The sequence below is a fragment of the Hevea brasiliensis genome, chromosome 18 (assembly GCF_030052815.1).
Source record: "Hevea brasiliensis isolate MT/VB/25A 57/8 chromosome 18, ASM3005281v1, whole genome shotgun sequence".
NCBI lineage: Eukaryota > Viridiplantae > Streptophyta > Magnoliopsida > Malpighiales > Euphorbiaceae > Hevea > Hevea brasiliensis.
Window position 1 is genome coordinate 41,369,317 of NC_079510.1, and position 22,271 is coordinate 41,391,587.

General features: G+C 35.8%; 2 protein-coding genes and 1 pseudogene across 3 annotated transcripts; 2 read left to right on the top strand and 1 right to left on the bottom strand.

The window, feature by feature from the left end:
* The first annotated feature begins 470 nt into the window (after nucleotides 1-470).
* LOC110673113 (pentatricopeptide repeat-containing protein At5g39710) lies at nucleotides 471-5,479 on the top strand. Of its 2 annotated transcripts, none has more exons than XM_058140467.1 (2): nucleotides 471-3,072; nucleotides 4,778-5,479. In XM_058140467.1, the coding sequence occupies exon 1, from the start codon at nucleotides 616-618 to the stop codon at nucleotides 2,875-2,877; it is 2,262 nt and encodes a 753-aa protein (XP_057996450.1). In that variant the 5' UTR covers nucleotides 471-615; the 3' UTR covers nucleotides 2,878-3,072; nucleotides 4,778-5,479. The 2 variants fall into 2 exon arrangements, with proteins under 2 accessions (XP_057996450.1, XP_021691836.2); XM_021836144.2 differs by having other exon boundaries at nucleotides 5,243-5,479.
* A 2,095-nt stretch (nucleotides 5,480-7,574) lies between these two features.
* Nucleotides 7,575-9,387, bottom strand: LOC110673115 (protein ALP1-like). Its single transcript, XM_058140468.1, has 2 exons — nucleotides 7,791-9,387; nucleotides 7,575-7,611 (listed from the first exon to the last, which is right to left on the bottom strand). The coding sequence occupies exon 1, from the start codon at nucleotides 9,228-9,230 to the stop codon at nucleotides 7,830-7,832; it is 1,401 nt and encodes a 466-aa protein (XP_057996451.1). The 5' UTR covers nucleotides 9,231-9,387; the 3' UTR covers nucleotides 7,575-7,611; nucleotides 7,791-7,829.
* A 1,379-nt stretch (nucleotides 9,388-10,766) lies between these two features.
* LOC110673120 (zinc finger protein ZOP1-like) lies at nucleotides 10,767-16,457 on the top strand (annotated as a pseudogene).
* The last annotated feature ends 5,814 nt before the right edge of the window (nucleotides 16,458-22,271 follow it).

The window sequence follows — 22,271 nt, forward strand, 5'->3', positions numbered from 1 at the left end:
TAAAATACAAAATCGAATGGTCTGAAAATTAATCAAAACGGGTTGGGAAGATCGAGAAACACTTAGTTTGAGCTCACTTTGAAGTTTATTATTTATCAGGGAGGTTACTAGCTCAGAGAAAATGACCTGGGGTTGAATAACTAGTTGAGATCGTTCAAATGCCTACTAGGGGGATCGACATAATTATAATTATTCGAACTATAAAATTTGAAGATTGACCAAAATATTGTATTTACAATCATAATCAAATATATAAGTTACTAATGAAAATTCCATGCGCCAAGAAGATTTTTCATATATGATTTTGGCTGGTTTTATGTTAAAGATATATTATAACTTAATCTTTTTATTTAATTTTAAAATTAAAGATTTATTTGTATTATGATTTATTTAATATATTTTTTAAATTTTAAAAACTTTATGTGGCATAACTTTAAGATCCAATAAGAATAGCGAACAATTTTCAGACAAATAAAAACAAGAAAAACAACAATTAAACCCTACTTTAACCCGTCCATCTTTTCGATTCGAAATGAATATTTACGGCCTTCCCCATATTCGTCCTGTGATCTTCTCTTCTCCTTCCTCTAATCCAATTTTCCTCAAGTTCACGACATGCCCCTTCCAAAGCCCCAAATTCACCATACAATCCCCTTTCCTTCATCCCCCACAGATGCCCTTCTTGCGGACAAAGCCCTAACTCTCCTTAAACGCCATCCTTACCAACTAAATTCCCTGTCTTCCCATTTTACCCCTGAAACAGCTTCCTATTTACTCCTCAAATCCCAGCATGATCAAATCCTCACCTTAAAGTTCATCAATTGGGCTCAACCTCACCCATTCTTCGACCCTCGCTGCAAGTGTCTTGCCCTTCACATTTTAACTAAATTCAAGCTCTACAAACCAGCACAGACCGTAGCTCAGGACTTAGCTGTGAATACAGCGGATGATTCTGGTAGTTTCGTGTTTCAATGTCTTAAAGAAACGTACCACTTTTGTAATTCTAGCTCTGCTGTTTTTGATTTAGTGGTAAAGTCTTACTCCCATTTAAATTTTATTGATAAAGCTTTAAACATTGTAAATTTAGCTAAATTTAATGGATTTATGCCTGGCGTTTTGTCCTATAATGCCATTATAGATTCAATAATTAGGTGTCAAAAACCTATTAGATTTGCTGAGGAGGTGTATAGGGAAATGATTGCAAGTGGGATTTCTTTAAATGTGTATAGCTACAATATTTTGATTAGGGGTTTTGTTAGGGCGGGGAATTTGAAAATGGGTTTAAAGTTTTTTAAGGAAATGGAGAGGAATGGGTGTTTGCCTAATGTGGTGACATATAATACAATGATTGATGCACATTGTAAGCTGAACAGGATTGACGAAGCTTTTGATTTATTGAGATCAATGGGTTTGAAGGGTTTGGAGCCGAATTTGATTACATATAATATGGTAATAAATGGGCTGTGTAGAGATGGGAGAATGAATGAATCTAGTGAGATTCTTGCAGAGATGAGTCGAAAGGGTTATGTTCCTGATGAAGTAACTTATAATACACTCGTAAATGGATATTGCAAAGATGGCAATTTCCACCAAGCACTTGTTTTGCATGCAGAGATGGTGAGAAATGGATTGTCACCCAATGTTGTTACATATACTTCATTAATTAATAGTATGTGTAAGGCTGGAAATTTGAATCGAGCAATGGAGTTTTTTGATCAGATGCATGTTAGAGGACTTCATCCAAACGAGAGGACATACACAACATTGATCAATGGGTTTGCCCAAAAGGGGTTCTTGAATGAGGCTTATCGGATTCTGAATAAAATGCTCAGGAGTGGATTCAAACCTTCAATTGTGACTTATAATGCCCTTATTAATGGACATTGTGTTTTGGGGAGGACAGAAGAGGCCATAGGCTTGTTACAAGACATGGTGGGTAAAGGGTTGTCCCCTGATGTTGTAAGTTATAGTACTATCATAGCTGGATTTTGTGGTAATCAAGAGTTGGAAAGGGCATTTCAAATGAAACTGGAGATGGTTGAGAAAGGTGTTTTGCCAGATGCCATCACCTATTCATCACTTATTCAAGGTCTTTGTGAACAAGGAAAGCTAACTGAAGCTTGTGATCTGTTCCAAGAGATGTTGACTTTCAGGCTGCCTCCTGATGAATTTACGTATACGACTTTGATCAATGCTTATTGTAAAGAAGGAGATTTGAAGAAGGCTCTTCATTTGCATGATGAAATGATACATAAAGGATTTCTACCAGATGTTGTCACTTACAATGTGCTTATTAATGGGCTTAACAAACAAGCTCGAACAAAGGAAGCCAAGAGACTTCTGCTTAAGTTGTTTTATGATGAATCTATCCCATTTGAAGTAACGTATGATACACTGATAGAAAATTGCTGTAATATTGAATTTAAGAGTGTGGTTGCACTGATGAAGGGATTTTGCATGAAAGGTATGATGGATGAAGCAGATCGAGTTTTTGAATCAATGATTGAGAGAAACCACAGCCCAAATGAAGCTGTATATAATGTTATTATACATGGTCATTGTAGAGGTGGAAATATTCAGAAGGCATATAAACTTTACAAGGAAATGGTTCATTTTGGCTTTGTTCCTCATACTGTGACTGTAATTGCTCTGGTAAAATCACTTTTTTCTGAGGGAATGAATGAAGAGTTAAATCAAGTTATAGAGAACATATTGAGAAGCTGCAAGCTTACTGATGCTGAGCTTGCTAAAGTCCTTGTTGAAATCAACCATAAAGAAGGGAACATGGATGTGGTTTTTAATGTGCTTACTGAAATGGCCAAGGATGGCCTTATTCCTAGTAGTGGTAGTGGAACTCCTGCCAATCCTTGGGCATAGTCTGTTTGATGTACAATTCATTCTTCTAATCTGCTTTCAATGCTCACTGGACGTATTTTGTCATATAGAGGATATAGTGTGCTGAGTGTCATGGTTTACTTGGTTCTGCCTTTCTGCTACTTCAAGGGCCAAGTGCTATGGGATGCCTACAGAAGATCCTTATTGCTTCATTATTTTCCTGTGATTCTGATGCCAGTGAGTTCTCTTATCTATGATCAAACTTATCTTTCCTTGTCAGTAGTTCATGATAAATGTAATTGAAATTGCATGCACCAACTGTTCGCTCACCTTAAATATAATTATAGTGCTTTCATTGCAGGAGTTTAAATTGCTTTCCCTGCATGTGTTGCTATTGTGCATAGTTAATGAATGCATACAAATTCCACATCCTTGCAGTCTTCTGCTGGGGCTTTAGGATTAACTGCTGATTATTGTTGTGTTATATTTACACATTCTGTATAGTCAACCACAGCTGCTGCCACTATAAACAACCCAACACCACAACCCACAACCCCCCCCCCCCCTCCCTCCTCTTCTCTCCCCCTCCCTTCTCTCTTTTCTTCTTTCTTCTTCCTGTGAAAAACCAAAAAGGGCAACACCCCCAAAATCTCTTTTCCTTATTTCTATTTGATTGATCCAACAGCTAATATTCTCTAGTGTGAAGGCATTCATATTTGTTCTTATGTACAAGTACTTAATGTCCCTTTTATTCACCCTATCCCATCTACATCTCCATGAATTTTGAGACTTCCAGGAAATACATACGAATGACTATCCTATTTCAAGATTTTTGGACAGGATCATTAGATTTGTAGCCTCTTTTTGTTGTCATCATGTTATTTCAACCGCTAATATCACTACATGAAGATGGAAAACCGGACTGGTTTAACCAAGAACTGGAGCCTGGACCGGTTCAGTTTTCTTTCAAACCCTGGTTTTGATAAACTTTTCCTGAACTGGAATAAAACGGTTGGGTAACCACTGAACCGGTGGGACCCGGCCGGGTTTAAACCGGTTGGTTAGGTTACTGATCAAACCATTTAGTCTGATTACTCATCAAAAAATGCTGAGGCACAAGAGGGGAAGTTGGGACTTGATGACCACCTGGCATTGCTGGTGCACGGTCACACCACTGCAGCCACATCATGAGTTTGGTATTCTGCCCCTCAATATATATATATATATATATATATATATATATATATATATTGCATTTATTTTTTAATGTTATTTCATTAAATATTAATATAAAGCCATTAACAATTATTAACTTAAGAGAATTGTAAAATAAATGTTTCTTTATTTTAATAACTTGTGATTTAAATAATTAGTGGTACTACTATTATATTATTAATGTGTTAATATAATTTTTTATTGTTCCATAAAATTTTAATATTTTAAAATTAATTTTTATTAATATGAATAAATTTATTACTATAAAAATGTGATTCTAAAATTTTTATTTCAAAATATTATCAAATTATTTAAAAAAAAATAGTTACATCTTAAAATTTGAGTAAATTTATTTTAATTACTATTTATAAAACATATTAAACTACTATTTATAATAATATATTATTTTTACTATTACTTTTAAAGAAATTAATAATTTTGTAACATATGTAATATTATACTGGTTAAACCTTAAACCCTTTGACTCTCTGTTTTCATTAGTTCACTAACCGGGCTGGGTTTACAAGCCTTGGGAAATCCTCTCATCAGGTAACTTCAAAGTTGGTGTGATTTTCATATGGGAATGCTAACTGCAATGGGAGCCATGTGTTGATGTTCCCCCCTCCTCCTTTTCGCTCAGTTCTGTTGTTAGAGTTGAATCTTCTTAGAAAGTGAACATTCTCAAAGTTTTCTCCTGACTTGTGTTTTTTTCCCCTTGTTGCTCCAGCTGGTTAAATGGGGTGGCTGATGTTGATGAAATGCTGTACCAAACTTTTTGAAGGACTTGGTTACTACAGACTTATCGATTCTTTGATGAATTAAAAATCTGCTGCACCATGAATTAATATCTCTTGGTTGTCAAGAATTCATCAGCTTTTATGTTCTCCTTGTTCATCAATTTTTTGAAGGCCTTCAGTAAAGTTCTTTACCCTTTGAGTTCATATGCAAAGGACAATGTGAAAGAGCTTCTTGTTTGCTCTGTAAAGCTCCAATTGATTTAGCAAATAAATTAAGCTGGGCCCTTTGCCCCGAGAATTTTCAGCCATCAATTATTTTGCTTGCTTATTCCTAGGGCTTTTCTAGGATCATGAAGAGATCACAGACTGTTTTACTATTTATGAAAACAACAAACTGCATAAATAGAAGAGATGTAGAAGCTGTAGCACTACTTACACAAGGCCTTTTCTTGTAGCTGGAGTTGCTGACTAATCAGGGCGCCAGTTGGGTGGCACCGAACAGACGAGATTCTGCTTCAAATTTTATACAGATGAGAGTCAAAGGTAGGCTACTGTCTACCCTGCTAGTAAATAAAGCCAATAGTTATGGATTTGGGAAAATTCTGTGCTGTATTTGTGAAGCTAGAAAGTCAAATCTATATGTGCAACAGATGACTGTTTTTAAATTTAATGTTGTCCTTGTTCTTTTCTCAGTCCTCTGTGAGCCGTCACGGGTATCAGAATCCTTTTCGCAATACATGATTCTATGTTAAACAACATTTTCGCAATAAAATATGTTTGTAGCACCAAATTAGCGCTCCCTCAACCAGTCTGCTGCAGAGATAATATGATTTAATATCGCATTTATACCTCCTTAGAAGCCAATTCTCTTTTAATCGATTGAAAATAAGGGAACTTTATGCCAAGTTCTTGGCAATTCAGCCTCTCTGAATTTGGCAAGAGTGACCAGTTTGTGGCGTAACTGTTAGTATGGGGTAAGTTGCTTCTTTGTTCTATTTATTTTTAGGGTATATTACAATTTAGTCTAATTTAATCCTTTTATTTTTATAAAAAACAAGAAAAAAAAAACTTTGTTAAAATTCATATGTTAGTCAATCATAAGTTAAAGCTATCAATTCAAATTCAGATATTAAATTGTCATAAATATTAGAACTACAAATGCTAAACTCTTATAATTTTTACTGGTGAAGTATATATGTTTTATTAAAAGAAAACATATTTTAAAAATTAACTTATTTCTTGTTAGAAATAGGGAGACTGAATTGTAATTTTATATGAATTAAATCATATATTTCTTTATTAAAAGAAAACATATTTCAAAATTTAACTTAAGACTAAATTATAATTTTATATGAATTAAATCATAAATTATCCTTATTTGAACTCTCTTCATAACTGTAGGATCGACGGTCTCCAAAAGAAAACTAACATCTTTCCATTAGCACGAGTCTTTCTCCTAAGTTGCTTCTAAATGCATGTAAAAAGCCAAGCGGCGCATGATACATATAAAGATGTACTTTCTCTCACCATTGACTTTAGCAACAAATCAACTACTCTTGCCCGGTTGCACCTAAAAGAACATCTGTTAACGCATTAGTTATTGTTAAGATATAATGTTCTGAGTTTTCGCCAAAAACTGACACTCATAAAGAAGACGCCATAAACTGCAAAGACTGCATGACTTGCCAGCCATAGCAATGTAACCAAGACGATGATTTCATATAAAACATATACAAGATCAGAATAAAATCACTAAGTTCATCTCGTTTATGAACTCTGATGATGTTTCAGAACTCCATTCCACGATTATGTTGAGCAACCACCATGCGCTAAGTGGTTCAACCACAATATCATCAAAGAAGCAAACAAACACCATGATACTCATAAAACATAGTAGACATAAGAAACTTCATAATACATAATTTCTTTACGAGTAGAACGGCTGTTCATATTGCAGTGAAAATACAGTCAGCCATTCTTAATCACATTCAATGGCTTTAAAATTTCTCGGCCAGATAGCAAAAATGGTAAAGATTGTACTCAGATGCATATGATTCAAATGAGATAACAGGGCACAGAGTGGTGCCACAACAGAATACACGATTTTTACAGTGATTTGTAGTCGGGGAGTGTCTATGTACGCGTAACATTATAGCTAACTTGTTAACTGCCAAAAAGAAATTGTTCCAAAGGGGAAGATATGATAAGAACTTTAGAATACAGCTATAAAACCATAATTGACCAGTCCGAAATAAAAATCTTTACATATTCCCGGAAGCATCTCTTAATTCAGCACAAAACTAATCTGATGGCTCACATTCACATGGCTTATGATTTAAGCACAAACAGATTCCAATAGACAAGTCAATGACAAATCTTGCAAGAGCATAGACCTATGATTAGGATTAGGGACAATGAAGCAACATATTACCTCAGTAATGTAACAAAAACGCAAAACCAGCTGTGCATGAAATGCAATATATGAAGAGGTCACAACTGACAAGAGGCAAAGAAAATTTCTAAGATATCCTGATATGATACTGCTTTAAGCAATTTTAGCAACCAAATACAAAATAGAATTATCTGGATCAATATCAATATTAGAACAGAAAGTCAGTGGTTTGTGCATGAAAGTTCTCCCAACAAATGCTCAACATATCATTCTTTCTAACTCTTCAAAAGCTCAAAGTTTGAAATTGCATTCAATTTAGTCCGCCAGATGCTGTCCAAAGAAATAATAGAGAGAAGACATTCACTATCTACTAAAGAAACAGATAGGACAGATGATAGTTCAGCACTGCCACCCTTCAACTCAGGATTCTACCTGATTAGAAATAACATTGCAAGTTAGCTCGTCCCAATCAAGTACAGAAAATTGATTACATATGAACATTACTACTCCACAAATCTATTTCTTACTCTTTCTAGATGAAGTTCAACAAACAATGCAAAAGGAAACCCTCAAATCAACTAAGTTAGGATAACTATAAATTTTATCCTTACAAAGAAATCGAGGCTAGATTCCCTTCTCAAAGGATACGTCTATCTTGAAGAAAGCCGTTGGTGCAAATCATCAGCCAATGCCTGCCTCAAGCTATCCCCAAAATAATGAAATGACTTCTCGTTCTCAAGCACCCTTGTAGGAGACCCGTTCTCATCCGGTTCCTTCCAAATCTCTGGCTCAGGCTCCCTTGCAACCTGACACAAATTATGCAACACACAACATGCAACAATTGTCTGTGGGGCATGATTAAGACCCACGTTCAAATCCTGCAAGATCTTCCACCTCCCCTTCAACAAACCAATAGCCTCCACCACCACAGACCTCCCCTTCATCAACATCCCATCAAACAAGTTCTGAGCTGGGGTCCCTGAACCATTTGGAGAGAAGGGTGTCATCAAGAATGACAACAAAGGATAACACCAATCCCCGACTATATAAGGCCTCACATGGTGACCCCTAATATTAATCGCCTTATCCCAGACAACATCACCTGAAACAAGCCTATTATACAACAAAGTGTCCCTAAAATGTGTAGCATCATCAGTCGCACCTGATGCCTTGACACACACATCCCAAAATACCTTCTTGTGATCAGCCACTACCTGCAACAAAACCGAAGGAAACCCATATCTACATTTGTATAAATTCGCTCCACTTTGATCACTGGGAATTCTATGAAGCTTAATTGGGCTCCCATCTATAGCACCACACATGTTAGGCAACGAAGTAAGTTCTTCAAAAGCTTGCGTAGTCTCAATCAACCTACGCTTACTAACAGGAATCTTAATAAACTCAGGATAAAGCTTTGTAGCCAACAAACGTGTTACCATATTAGTGATCTTGGAAATCAGGTAAGGCTCAAGAGAATACCGAGAAGCAAGCGTCTTCGCGGAATACCCATGAGCAAGCCGCGCAAGGACCATGGCCATAGCATAATCAGAGGGCAAAGAAAGATTGGAAGCAGTTATATGAGGCTTGAGCTTATCAACAACAGTAGAGAAAACCGGATACGAGAGTCCGTAAAGCGACCTCCATTGGGCATCTCGAAGAGGGGCTTCCAAGGACCAGATGTGTTCGGTGGAGAGAGCGCGGAAGGCAGCGATGGATAAAGCAGCGTTATCAGAAGGAGCGGAATTCTCAGAGCCAGATGGAGGGACAGAATTGTCAAAAGGATTGGTATTATTGTTGTTATTAGTTGTGGTGTTGGAATTTTGCTTGCGGACTTTGGAGGAAGCGAGAAAGGAGAGAAGGGAGGCGAGGGTGAAAAAGAGGAGAGGAGCGGCAGAGGAGGAAGAGAGGAGAGAGGAAGGAGAGGGAGAGGAAAGGGAAGGAGAGGAAACAGAGGGAGTGGAAGGGGAGGAAACAAGGGAGGTTGTTGGGTCTAAGGTGTTGTGGAGGTGGAGGAGATTAGATAGCATTAGCAAGAAAGATTCATCCATGGCTTCAGAGACTAATTTTTGTTGGGGGGTTTTTCAGGGAAGGAGGGAGAGAGCTCGATGAAGGAAAATTTCAGTGGAAGTGGGCAACTCCAAACTGGGGGTTCCGAGTTTCTGAGAAGTGGGATCTTTTTTCCCCTAAAGATTCATCCTCAGCTAACCCTTTTTTCCCCTTCATTTCATTTAACTGCAACATTTTTTTTTTAATTCCCAGCTCAACTCAATTGAATTTATTTAAAAAATTTAGATCAGTTATATAAATTTATTTTCTCTATTTTAAATAATTTTAAATTAAATCCTTAAAAATATATTTAATATTTTTTTTTTTTATATCCTCTAATTTAACGTGTTTTATTTGTTTAATTAGAATCTCTATATATCTACCCTTCACATTACCAAATCACCTTAATTTTTCTTCCCTCAACTTATTTTCAATTAATAATACTCTTACCTTTTCTCTAATACTCTCATTACAGACTTTATTTAGTCTAGTAAAATTTTTTTAATTAAAAAAAAAATTATTCCTGTTGAGACGTTAAATTTCTTTTTTAAAAATAATAGACAAAGAAAAAAATATAAAAATTTTACTAATTCAGATAAGAAATGAAATAAAATAAAATTTTACTATGGTATTGCATAATTATAATACTAGTCATCCACTAATAAAGAATTACTCACCTTTCTTTTGAGCGATTTATGAATTTTATTGTTGACTAGCGAGTCTCCCTTTATAACTTTTGTAAATAATAAAAAATCTAATAATTTTATAAATTGTTTTAAATTAATAAATATTTTTATAATTTTTATTGTAAATATATATTTTAATGGGTTATTGTCTCTCGAGTTTCTAGACAGAGAAACCTTTTGTTTATACAGCTTCTCTTTAATTTTTTTGTAAAAACTTTAAACAATTATTAAAATGGGATAGAGGAAGTAATGCTCATCATTAATGAAATGATATGATCTTCGAAAAATATATATATATATATATATATACAGTATTAATTTTTTCTTGAAACATAATTATTCATTAATTAGTAATGAATTAAAAAAAATTATATTCTTAAAAAAATTAATTTTTTTAAAATAAATTTAAAATTTATTGTGAACCGCGTAAGCAATAGATAATGAATCAAATAAAAACTGATTTTATGATAGTATAGATCGGATTCGGTTCTTTTAGCAAACTAAACTTTCTTAAAAGGAAAAAAATTATATATATATATATATATATAAAATAATTTTATTATAACTATTGATTGTATTAGATTTCACTATGATTAATTAGATTACAATTAAACCATTGTATGTATTCCTTGAAAGGAAAGGAATGAAATAAGCCCTAAACAACGGCACTAAATTGACGAACGCCTAAGATTTAGGGTTTTTGTACCAATCAACTCCTTATTTGGTGATTAATTCTCAAAATTTGAAATTGAAAACTTTTTATTTGAAATTAAATCTGAAATTGAACACTTAATTGCTCTGTTGCTTTGCAATTAAATCAAAATCATGTTGATTAATTTTCTGATCTTGGACATGACTAAGGTATATCAATGCATATCAATGCTAATCAGATATACCTTTCTCTCTTTTTGTTTCAAAATTTGATTTGGATATGTATTTTCTTAGTGATGGTAACTAAATTAAAAAGAAACCTTTTTATTGTGGTTAATGCTGTTTGCTGTTGCTTGATATCAAGTTTGTTCTTGTTGATATTTACTTGGTTATAGCAATAAATTGGCAGTTGGACAAACGACATTGAGATTAGAGCTTTTGCTTGCATATATTCTTTTGATTACAACTTGTGTTTTGTGTATGTTCATTGGCTTCCATTTTGCTTGCTTTTGTTTGCATAATTTGGGGTTTCATTTTATTTTTTTTGAGAAAGGGAGTTTTATTTTCTTTTTATGATAGTTAATGATAATTGTGCTACTATAGGTTTTCCTTGTGCTGTGTGGCAATTCTGCAATTAGAACCTTGTTTACGGATTTAACTTTGAATTTACTTTGTTTTGATTTTAGCAATCTTTATATAGAGCAATATATTTACACTTCTTGTTCTCAAATCAAATATGTTTTTTATTTTATTAGTATGATTATCATTATCATCATCGTCGTTATCATCTGCAGTATTGGGTTAGCCAAGGTAATAAATGGGGCGACTTCTGCAAAATCTAAACATCAAATAATCCTTCTAGCATTAGGAATCATGAGCTTGGCCATTGTCATGAGGAAATGTTGCTAGGAGGCTTACTTCTATGAGAAAAGAGAATGCCGCTAAGGAGAAGCAACAGAAGGAAGCAGCCTGTGCACTTGAGCAAATTGAAGCTGTAAGTGTTAACGAAAGCATTTATTCTTCCACTCATAGGTACATGTAAATTTCCGTTCTGTGACTACTCTGTTTGCTGTAGCAAATTTTAACAAACATATCTAAACCAATAAAAGAAGAAGAAAGTTTATAGTCTGCAGTAGCTCTTCTTTTTTTCTTCTAGTTTGAAAGTCTTAGAAAATTTATTCTTATGTTCTTGCTTTCATCACATTCTTGAATAAATTAAAATTTTAACCTGCTTTTGCGCTCCCCTAATAAATTTGAGTGTCCTTGGTTTCTTTAGAATATGTGCGAGAGATTGGACGGATAGCATATTATAGTTGGAAATTCGAACATCAAGTTAGATAGATGTTGATTGTTTGCTGGGTAGTATGAAATTTTACACTTTACCTCCTCATTGAGACTTACGCCCCTCCTCCTCTCCTCTTCTCTTCTTTTTCTTCTTCTTTTTTTTTTTTCCATATTTTTTCACATTAATAAAGTATGCATCAGTTATTATTATTATTATTAATATTATTATTATTATGATTATGTTGACTTTTTTTTTAAATGTCTCCCACAAAGGTAAGCATAGTTATCCGATGGATGTTGCCAATTTTCAGAGGCCAATAATGTCCCTGCAATAGATACTCAAGAGGATGGTCAACACGGAAAGTAAGAAGGATCTACTGTTTCCTGGAAAGTCTAAAATGTTTGCTCATTATTGGTATTTGGTGCAAGTTTTGACAGTACATGCAGAATGTAGATATGTCATCACAATTAAATGTCATTGCTTTCTCTCTGAAGATGTGTTTAACCATATGATCTTCCTCTTCAGTAAAATAAAATTTTGGAATTAGATAAATTATGAAATTAGCTATGCTGAAAATATTGCTGATATGATTTTATATATTTTCTTGGTTATTCTTTTGTGCATAGCAGAGCACTATCAAATAAACTGCTAGCCTAGCACAATACGAAACTTGTTGAGGCTTGTGTACTGATCATACAACCTAATGTCAAGTTTATGATGTAAGCACAATTACTTCGAGGGATGAAATTGAGATATACATTGTGAGCCAAGCTTATGACATTTGAGGCAAAATTCGTGCAATTGCAATTGTGTAATTCACAAATCATATGGTGACAAATAGCAGAACTCTTTCTTTCTTTTTATTATTATTTTTTTCTTTTTGGGTTTTTGTGGCTGGACAAAACAGGGGAGAGGGAGGGGGCACTCATTATGAAGCATTGGAACTTGTAAGAAAATTTGTTGGAATTACTAGTTTGCATTAGTGAAGGAGGATTGGATTGGAATTACTAGTTTGCATTAGTGAAGGAGGATTGGATTCTTTCACTGTTTCAAAAAATAAACATGACCTGATTAGTACTTGGCTGGTAGACAAGCTTAAGTTTGATCAAATACATTGAATAGGGTTCATATCCAAAGTCAAGGAATTTAAATAAGCTAGGAAGTCCTTGGTGGATGATCTTTTTCACTTCTCTGGTAGTTTGTTGTGTTATGGCCTAAGCACTCAGGTGTTTAAGTATCTGGGAGAGAAGATATCCAATTGGTAATATCTGGAATCTAGGTAGTGGTTATGACTGGGTTAAAACATAAATTTAGGTTAAATTTCCATATGATCTTATGTTTGATTTGTTGTCACCAGCAGACTTATTGGAAAGCTAGAAATATTATTCTTAAATCTTAATTTTGTTCATGTGCTACTCTTTAATTTGTACCCTTGATCATTTTGAGCTATAAGGATATGATTTGGAATCCATTTTTATGTGCTGATATCCTCATATTTTCTTCTATACTTTAATTCTCTTTGAAAAAATAATGTTACTGAGTGCTCTATCCTAATCTTTTTTCATGTGAATATCCTATTTGATCTTTCTTGTTTTGGTTGTTTCGCTGTTCAAATTGATACGGCTCTGAATGATGACAGAGTGGGAATATGACAACACTTAAGGCTATTACTATGACCAAAGCATTGGGGTTACACTGTGGTCCAAAATAGGCTTTTATTATAATGATGCTTTAGGTATAAAGCCATATGATTGGAATTTTTGAGAGTCTACTTTTGTTCTCACTTCTAAGACATCTATTGTATGTTGTTGATGGTTTGTTGACCTAGAAGTTGTGCAACAGGCAAGTGAGTGACAAAAGAAGAGGCGTATACTTCAATTCAGGTTTAATCAGATTCCAAGCGTAAAGAATCCAGTTTGAAAAAAACCTGTATTGATGTCAGCAGCAGGTTCAGTAAAGAAAACCGTAAGTGCTGCTCAAAATGGGCCCTCACCTGGTCCTTTTGTTTCAGCTTCTTTACACCCTATGAGATCTGTTAAAGGTGCTACTTCAGCAGTTGCTGTTAAGAAGATAAAGAGGCAGGATGAGAAGCCAAAGGTTAAATCTGAAGAAGAAAAAGCTGCAGTTAAGGCAAGGGAGGCTGCAAAGAGGAGAGTTGAAAAGAGGGAGAAATCTTTGCTTGGCCTTTACAAACGCTAATTTGGAACACCTCAAGCAGGCATTTGGCATTCCTGGATATCAAGGGTATGCTTTGAACATGTTCTTTCATAATTTTACCCCAAGTTTGAATAACAAAATATGATATTGTGTTTGGATATAGGAACTTGATATTGGGATGCTTGAATATGATGAATTGATGATGCATATGTTTCTTTGTTTGATTAGATTCTAAAATTTAGGTTAGATTCATGAATGGGAATGAAACTTAGATTTGAGCTACATATGGAAAAAGGTGCGGTTTCATATCTCCCTGAAATATGCTTTTGTTCATGTGCATGAATCTAATAACTTAGAAAAGATGCTAGCGTTCATTCAAACAATTTAAACTAGAGTCATTCCTATATCCCCTCATTTGAAATTCTTCTATCCAAACATAGCACAAGTAGATTTGGATTTTGTTTTGAATAATATGGAAAAATTGCTTTGCTAGTATGCTTCTGAGCTTGAAGTACAACTCATCACTCTCATTCTTTCTTCACTCTTGTATGATTTGGCTTACGGGATCCTCATCGTGCAAATATGTTGTGATTGAAAGTCTGATAATGGCTTTGTGGCCTGAATTGTCATTGCATAACAAGTCAAATAGTTCCTTGTTTTTGTTGTAGGCCTTGGCACACCCCCCCCACCACCCCACCACAGCCCACACCAGCCCCCCCCCCCGTGTCATAAACAACCTCTACCTGAAATGTCAATGGCTGCTTTAACAGACATAAGGATGCAGCAAAGGTAAACAAGTCCATATAACAAATACCCATTACATGGGTCAACCTTAGACATCACATTCCCCATTCCCCTGCTGTGGGTTTATCTTGATGTAAATGTCATACCTAAGGAATTTAAAGGAGTTGATTATAGATGAGAAGCAAATCCCTGTGTTTATCTAATTTTCATGGGGGAAGAGGGCATGGAGGGTGGGTATAACCATCTATAGAACTTACAAGATGGATGAGATGGAAGGAAATTCATTCAGTGAGCTCCACTTTTGCCATTCCCAAGTATGAAGTACGAACTAGGAAAAATTTTGTTGGCATTGCCATGTTGGGCTTGTGGTGGCAACTTTGCTTGATGTGTGAATGTTCATAGTGTGAAAAGGCATAGTTGATACACACCCAGGCCATATTTCGCCTTCCTTGGGTAGTCAAGCAAAGCACCAACTAAAGCGAGCGCCAAGTTATGCACCTTGGGGGCCTGATCACTCATTTGTTATTTTACTTTTTCATTTACTTTCTGCCTTCTTCAGTAGGTCTTAACCGTTGGCTGGACTATCTATGTCAGTAAAATCAACCCAATTACATTAAATCAACTGTTAAAAGGTGAATATCATTTTATGATTTTGTGTCTTAATCATGAATTGGAGCAGTCTCCCCTTCCTACCTTGTTGTCTGGAGCAGCATCAAGCATAATTGCTTCAAATTTTATAGCTAATCCACTGGAGATAAAGACTCTGAGGGTCTTAACTCTAACAAAGAGGAAGAAGAAGAAGATAATGATCATCTTTTATTTGATGATCGTGTGATAAATTTTTGTAGACATAGCTTGGAGTGTAGGATTTGTGTTTGCTATCGTGATATTTGTGTTTTTGTTGAACCATAATGGAATGATGGTTGTCATCTTCCTTGCGCTCTTGTGTGCATGTGAGAACAGAACTAATATTAGTCGTCATCTTGTTTCCAATTTTCATGTAGCTTGTGAGTAGAATTTGAGTTTGCTGTCATTGTTTTTTGTGTTGAACTAGCCTTAGTAGTGGTTATACGCTCTGCATATTTGATGCTTTATTATTAAATTTTTTTTTATATACTCATTTTGTTAAGCTATGCATTCTATCCTTGGGCATGCACTTTTGCCTAGGCCACAGTTACCCTGTATGCCTTCATGTGCCAAGTGCACTTGACAGCTATGGATAAATTTTCCTCCCGGATATGATATCTGAGTAGACTGGATTGCATGATTAAAAATGGGAATGCTGACAAGTCCCCTGTGGGTAGGGTCCTATGTAGAGAACTGCTAGTAAAGTGATATGTTGTGGTAATAAGAAAACTAAATAGTTGATGGGCTTCTGTTGCTCTGTTTAATTGCATTTTTTTTTCTATGCAGGCAAGGAGAATTATCTGGCAGCCAATGGCAAATGGGGGAAATTGTATTTGCAACCTGCATAAAGGGATGGTCCAAAGTGGTTTTGGGCTCTAATCTGTTGACTTGCATCATTTTGCCATTCCTGTCACTGAAGGATAATAGTTTCCATGGGAAAAATATGGTGAGCATGCAGATATCAATTTGTAATATATGCAATTACATGCAATCAAAATTGACAACTATATCGTGAAACAAAATCATTGTTTTGTTCTGGAGAAAAAGAAATATGCTACTTCTGTAAACTTGTTTGGATGAAAGTGATTATTTTTGGTTTCTGCTTTGTTCTATTGAAATCATTTCTGGCTCCTGAGATGTCTTGGCATATGCTCGCTCACAAAGTGTTTTCTTTCTTTTCTGTGGAAAAATTACCTCTGCAGCTCTGCAAGTAAATTCTAGAAATAAAAAAGGAGCTAAAGCAATCCTGTAGAATTGTGATAAAACCTAGAAGTTTCCTGACAACGTTGAGGGGACTTATTCAGTATTCAAGTAAATGGCTATTAACCTAAATAGGCATGGCGCTCACATTCGCACTAAATTAACTCTCAGACACATTTAAAGCCTGTTACCATCAAAGTTTTTTTTTTTTTTTTTTCTTCATGGCATCTGCCCAGCCCACTATTGACTATTTGACTCAGAGGACTTGTAAAGGCCATGGAAATCGGTAATGGACAGACGAGGGGAAGAAAAAGATTAAATATTTTTCGTACATTCTAGTATTTAAAGTATTTAGGAGAAAATTATTTTTAAGTTTTAATAATTTTATTATAATGTGAAATATATATATATTATTAATTTTATATTATAATAAAATAAAAATATTTTTATAAAAAATAAAAAAATATTTTTAATATATAAATAATTTTTTTGAAATAAACAGAGGTTAAGTCTTCGCCTTCGAACTTGCAGCAGGGGGTAGCGACTGTGGTGGATCACGTGGTGGACTATTGGAGTGGAGGGTTAAAACTTTTGTTCGACGTCTCAATTCGCATGCCGTGAATTGGAGTCAAGACGGAAACAAGACCCATTTGAGATCTTAATCAATTCTGGTCCCTTGCTAATCCTTCCAGAATAATCCTGATAAAGATTTTACAGCTCTAAATCACAAATGAAGCTTGTTTTAATTGTTTATTTTAATATTTTTCTGTCTTTTTTGGTCAAATTTTTGTTTGTTGGTAACTACCAAATTCATTTAGCCAATATTTAAATGGCTTTTTTCTCATGCAACAACTTTTGACTGTCTAACTTTTCCAAATCATTTCTCTGCTCTTAATGCTTTCCACTCACGCTTTGAATTGCTCATTACTTTCCTTATGAGGATGATGAATTGATATCCTCCAAAGAAAGCTAGTCAAAAGTTTGCAAATCCCAAGCCAATGAAGGATATTGATTGGTAGAAACCTTGAGCTAATCAAGTAAACTTCTACAATTATCCACAATTCTTTTCCAAATAAGAATTTTAGATAATTGTATAAAACTTTTCAGTCTGGGTAGGGATATTAGCTGTTGGAAACTTATGGTTCTGTTGGAAATTGAGGTTTCTGTTGAAAACTTGGAATAAAATCTATGGTGGAAATTAAGGTTTCTGTTGGAAACTTGGAATAAATCTATGGTGGAAATGATGGCAAGCAATTTTAATTATTTCTTAAATTGAAATAAACGCAAGCAAGTTTGATAGTGGATTAACTTTAAGCACAGGCTATGAAAAAGACTCTAGCTTTTCGTCATTGCCTGTTCCAGAACACTAATATACCTCACTGCTGATACGGTCATTGGTCGAAAGTCGACAAGAAGCTTTAAAAATTGTGTAGTGAGGACAGTTGGGGGGAAAAAATAAAGGAGCCTACAAATTAATCACTGTTAAAAAACAAATCTTTGAACTCTTTTTTTTTTTTTAATTTGCATTCAAATATATTGAGAAATTACCTCTTAATTACCAACTATTATGAGAATCAAACTTAAGATAGTAGATAGAGAATTGAAACTTAATTTAGACTTAGACTATGAAATTAGAATTGTATTCATCACCCATAATCAAGGACTCTCATCATTATCACCAACAATCATGCAATGAAGCTATGAAGATAGAAAGAAATACCCAAAATCCTTTGAAGTGGTATCATTATCTACTTCTACAGTCATCATTCCCATAGTCATTATCATAGATGAGACAATATTTTTTTTCTTTTTTTTTAGATATGTATAAATAGGATCATGGAGAATTTCAGCCAATATATTTAATATCATGGCCAATTACATTCTGCTGCTATGACTTTTTCCTCTCTAAGTAACAATTTGCAAAGGGTAAAGTGGGATTAAGAAAGTGAAAGTGCGAGGAATTATGACTTCTTCTCCTTTATAATTGACATTACTAGCCTTTTCATAAAGCTAGGTTGCATTACTTTTGCATGCATGCCTGTAACTCCCCTTTTCCCCAAAGGAGTCTGAGTGCCCTAAAAAAGCTAAACCTTGTAGATATATAATCATATTTTTCTCTGTTTTCAAAAAAAAAAAAAAAAAAGAAAATTTTCAAAATTTTACTCCTTTTTATAATTATATCTTTTTTTTTTTAGTAACTGAATGCTAAATTATTGATAACAATGTAATTATACTTGTCATTAACCATATTATTAGAAATTAATATAACTGTCACCTCAGCTATTAACACTGTTTAACGATTACATCCTGACAATTCTATTAACTTAGGAGATTAATATAGTTAAAGTGACATTCTGTTAATTTTTTAATAGCGTGGTTAACAATAAGGTATAATTATATTGTTATCAATAATTCATAGTATAATTATTAAAAAAAAAGTGACGATATAATTATAAAAATAATAAATTTTATTTTTTTTCTATTATCCAAAAACAAATCATCTGTTTCTCTGTTATTACTTCTCTTTCACTTTTACTCATTTAATTTCCCTATGATTCCATGCAAAAAAAGGGAGGTACAAATCATTTTGATTGAGTAGCTATGTATATGATTAAATCTATTGGTTGACAGTAGAGATTATTATTGTCTATGTCATTAATTAGCTAGCAAACTTACTTTTAATCACTATATTTGAAATACTCTAATGGCCAAATAATAATAATAACTATTGTCAACACCGTATTTGGCCGACCTCCGAAGTCAAGGGACTTTAAAATCGACTTTATCATCCGCTCTCAGCCGATGTCCTTCGATCACAAATGACTTTTCCGAACTCACCGATTGCTCGACCATGGAATAAACCGATCCCACTCTTAGTTAATTGTTTTCCGATCTCTTATCAGATGAGTTTGAATCAATGTTGGGTCTCTGGACCATCCAGTCTTGCCTCCGATCTCTCTTTACAAATATTGTGGAACTTCATTTGGCTAATGATATGATCGGGCTTCTCACTTGAATGCCCCAGATATTCCTTAAAATGAAGTTAAGGTTTCTATCCGGTCTAATGACGATCCTGATCTTAAGAATTCAAATCAATGTAAAGTCTTTCCAATTCTAATGTTCTAAAGTTTACCCGGTGTTTGGTCATGGCTTAGTTCGATCTCATGCTTACGTGTAATGTTTTTTCGATCTCTTATACTTGGGTTAATGGTTGCTTTCAAGTTTAATGTTCCAATACGTTCAAACAATTAAGTACTCATACAATTTGGACACTTGCCGATCTCATCAAGAAATTGAACAAAAATGATTTCCATTCATTTCAAAGAAAAATAATATACAAGCCACTCAGCAGGTGGGTCACCCCCAGCCTGCTCCCCAGGTACATCCTCCACTCTTTGATTCTCTCCCCCTCTCTCTCTCTGGCTCCTCGTCGCTCTCCTCTTCGGCCTCTGGGGCGAGCTCATTCATCCAGGAGAAGTCTTCTTCAGGATACCGCTTCCTCAGCTCGGCCAGAAGGTCATTATGGGCGTTCACATAAGCCCCGGCTTCTTTTGTGGTGCTTTCCTCTTCCTTAGCTTGGAGCTCCTCATCCTTCGCTCGGAGCTCCTCCTCCTTTGCCCGAAGTTCCTCATCAAAACGAGAGAGATCAGCAAATGTAGTCATTGGCAGAGGAGAGTTGAGCCTGTGCGGCTGAGGCGTCCTGGACCGCCTTAAGGATCTCCCTCCTTAAGGCGTGGGCCTTCTCTCTGATTACGTGTTGATTTGCGATGGCCTCCAAGCCCAAACTCATAGTCTGAGTTAGAATATCATCAATGCTCTCCTCTGCCAATCTGTTCCGATCCTCTTGGAAGCAGATGGAGGCACCCATAACTTTGGCTAGGCCGGGATTTCCTCTGGTAGAGCGGTTCCTTTCCAGTGATTGGATCAGGAGTTGAGCACCCCGGGAAAGCGTCCTAACCGTAGGACCCGAGGACTCCCCTTCCACATTGGAAGAGATCGGAGGAGGTGGGGGAGGCGAAAGTTCGATCTGCTGAGGAGCAGGAGCGACGACCTCTACCTCTAGGATCGGCTGCTCCTGAGGTCGGGGAGGGGAGTTTGGTACCTCTGCCAATTCCCGCTTAGGGGTTTGAGTATCAGCAACGGTGGCCCCCTTCATCGCCCGCACTTTTAGGCAGACCTCCCTCTTTCTCTTGCGGCTCTCTTTGGAAGTGTCGCCACTCGCCATACCTGCACAGAGAAGAAGTCAGTGAGTTCACTAAGATTCAGAGGCTGAGATATGGATAGTACCAGGGCCGAGGTCAGAGAGCTGAAGCTCGTAGTCCTCGTCAGTGATCAGGCGCATCATCCACCATTTCAGTTCGGCCATAACCGCATCTAAGCACGAGAATTTATGGGTGGACGCCTGAGATTTTAACTCTTTCACCATAGCGTCTTCATCCTTATTTAAGGTGAGCTTCTTAGGGAGTTAGGAGACCAAATAACTCCAATTGTGCGGGATCCCTTCAAAACCGTTTCGATTCTTAGTTCTGAGGATGAAAAATCGATCCTTTCAGTTCTTCAGCGAAGAAGGGAGATCGGTTAAAAGTGTGCAGTTCGGCTTTGTCTAGAAGAACCAGAATTCGTCATCCTTCCTTTGGGCAAGCCTATGCAGCTTGGCAAAGACTTTAGTAGTGGGCTCTAGTCTCTTGGCTCGGCAGAGGCCCCTAAAGGCTACTAAAGTTCGCCAAAAGTTCGAATGCACTTGAGCTACCGAGATATGGAGGAACTTCAGGACGACCTTATAAAATTCGTTTAAAGGAAAACAGAGCCCGGTCTTCAGCTACTCTTCGTATACTATGATGAGATTGCCTTCATCAAAGAAGTGATCGGCCCGATGGTCGCCATGGCACTTGATCAGTTCGAAGGAGTCGATCCACAGATTGTACTCCTGACTTATGGACTGGAGATCAGTTTCCCTAGAACGGATGGCAGCTCATCAACTGGTAAGTTTTCCCTCCTCGAAGAGGTTCCTCACTTCGGTTTGGTAGCCGGACTAGTAATCAGAATGATGGCCGTGCTGGTTTGACCGCCTGATCTAATCACATCGCCCTCTTATGAGGTCCACGAAATATGGACAGAATGTGGGCTCGCAGCTCTCTGACCTTCGGCGCTGCTCATTTTCAGGAAAATAAAAGAAATTAACCGAGAAAAGAATCAAAATCCTTACTGGAATGTGATCGGTGCCAGAAAAACTTGAGAAAATGAGAGAAAATACTGGGATTGCTAAAGAGGTTCTGAATATGACATAAGGAAATAACTGACTCACCTCGCCCCTATTTATAGCCGTCTGAGCATTAAATGCTCGCGAAGTCCTAAGCGATGCATTGGTTAGCGGAACCGGCCGCTTTCTCGACACGTCGCAAGAAGGTTCTAGAAACATAATAAAAACCGAATAAATGAGATCGGTTAGCCGAGGTCTTCAGATCGAACAAACTTTCGAAATCATGGATCGGCTAATGGCAATTCGTTTAGGGATCAGATCGGACATGCATATCAGAGATCGAAAAAATAACTAATGCAATAATAAAATAAAAACCTTCAAATAAAATTTCATTTTATTTCCAAAAGATCGGATTACATCATTTGGGAAATCTCAAGAGATCGGATTACATCATTAGGGGAATCTTTAAAACGGATCACATCATTTGGGCTAT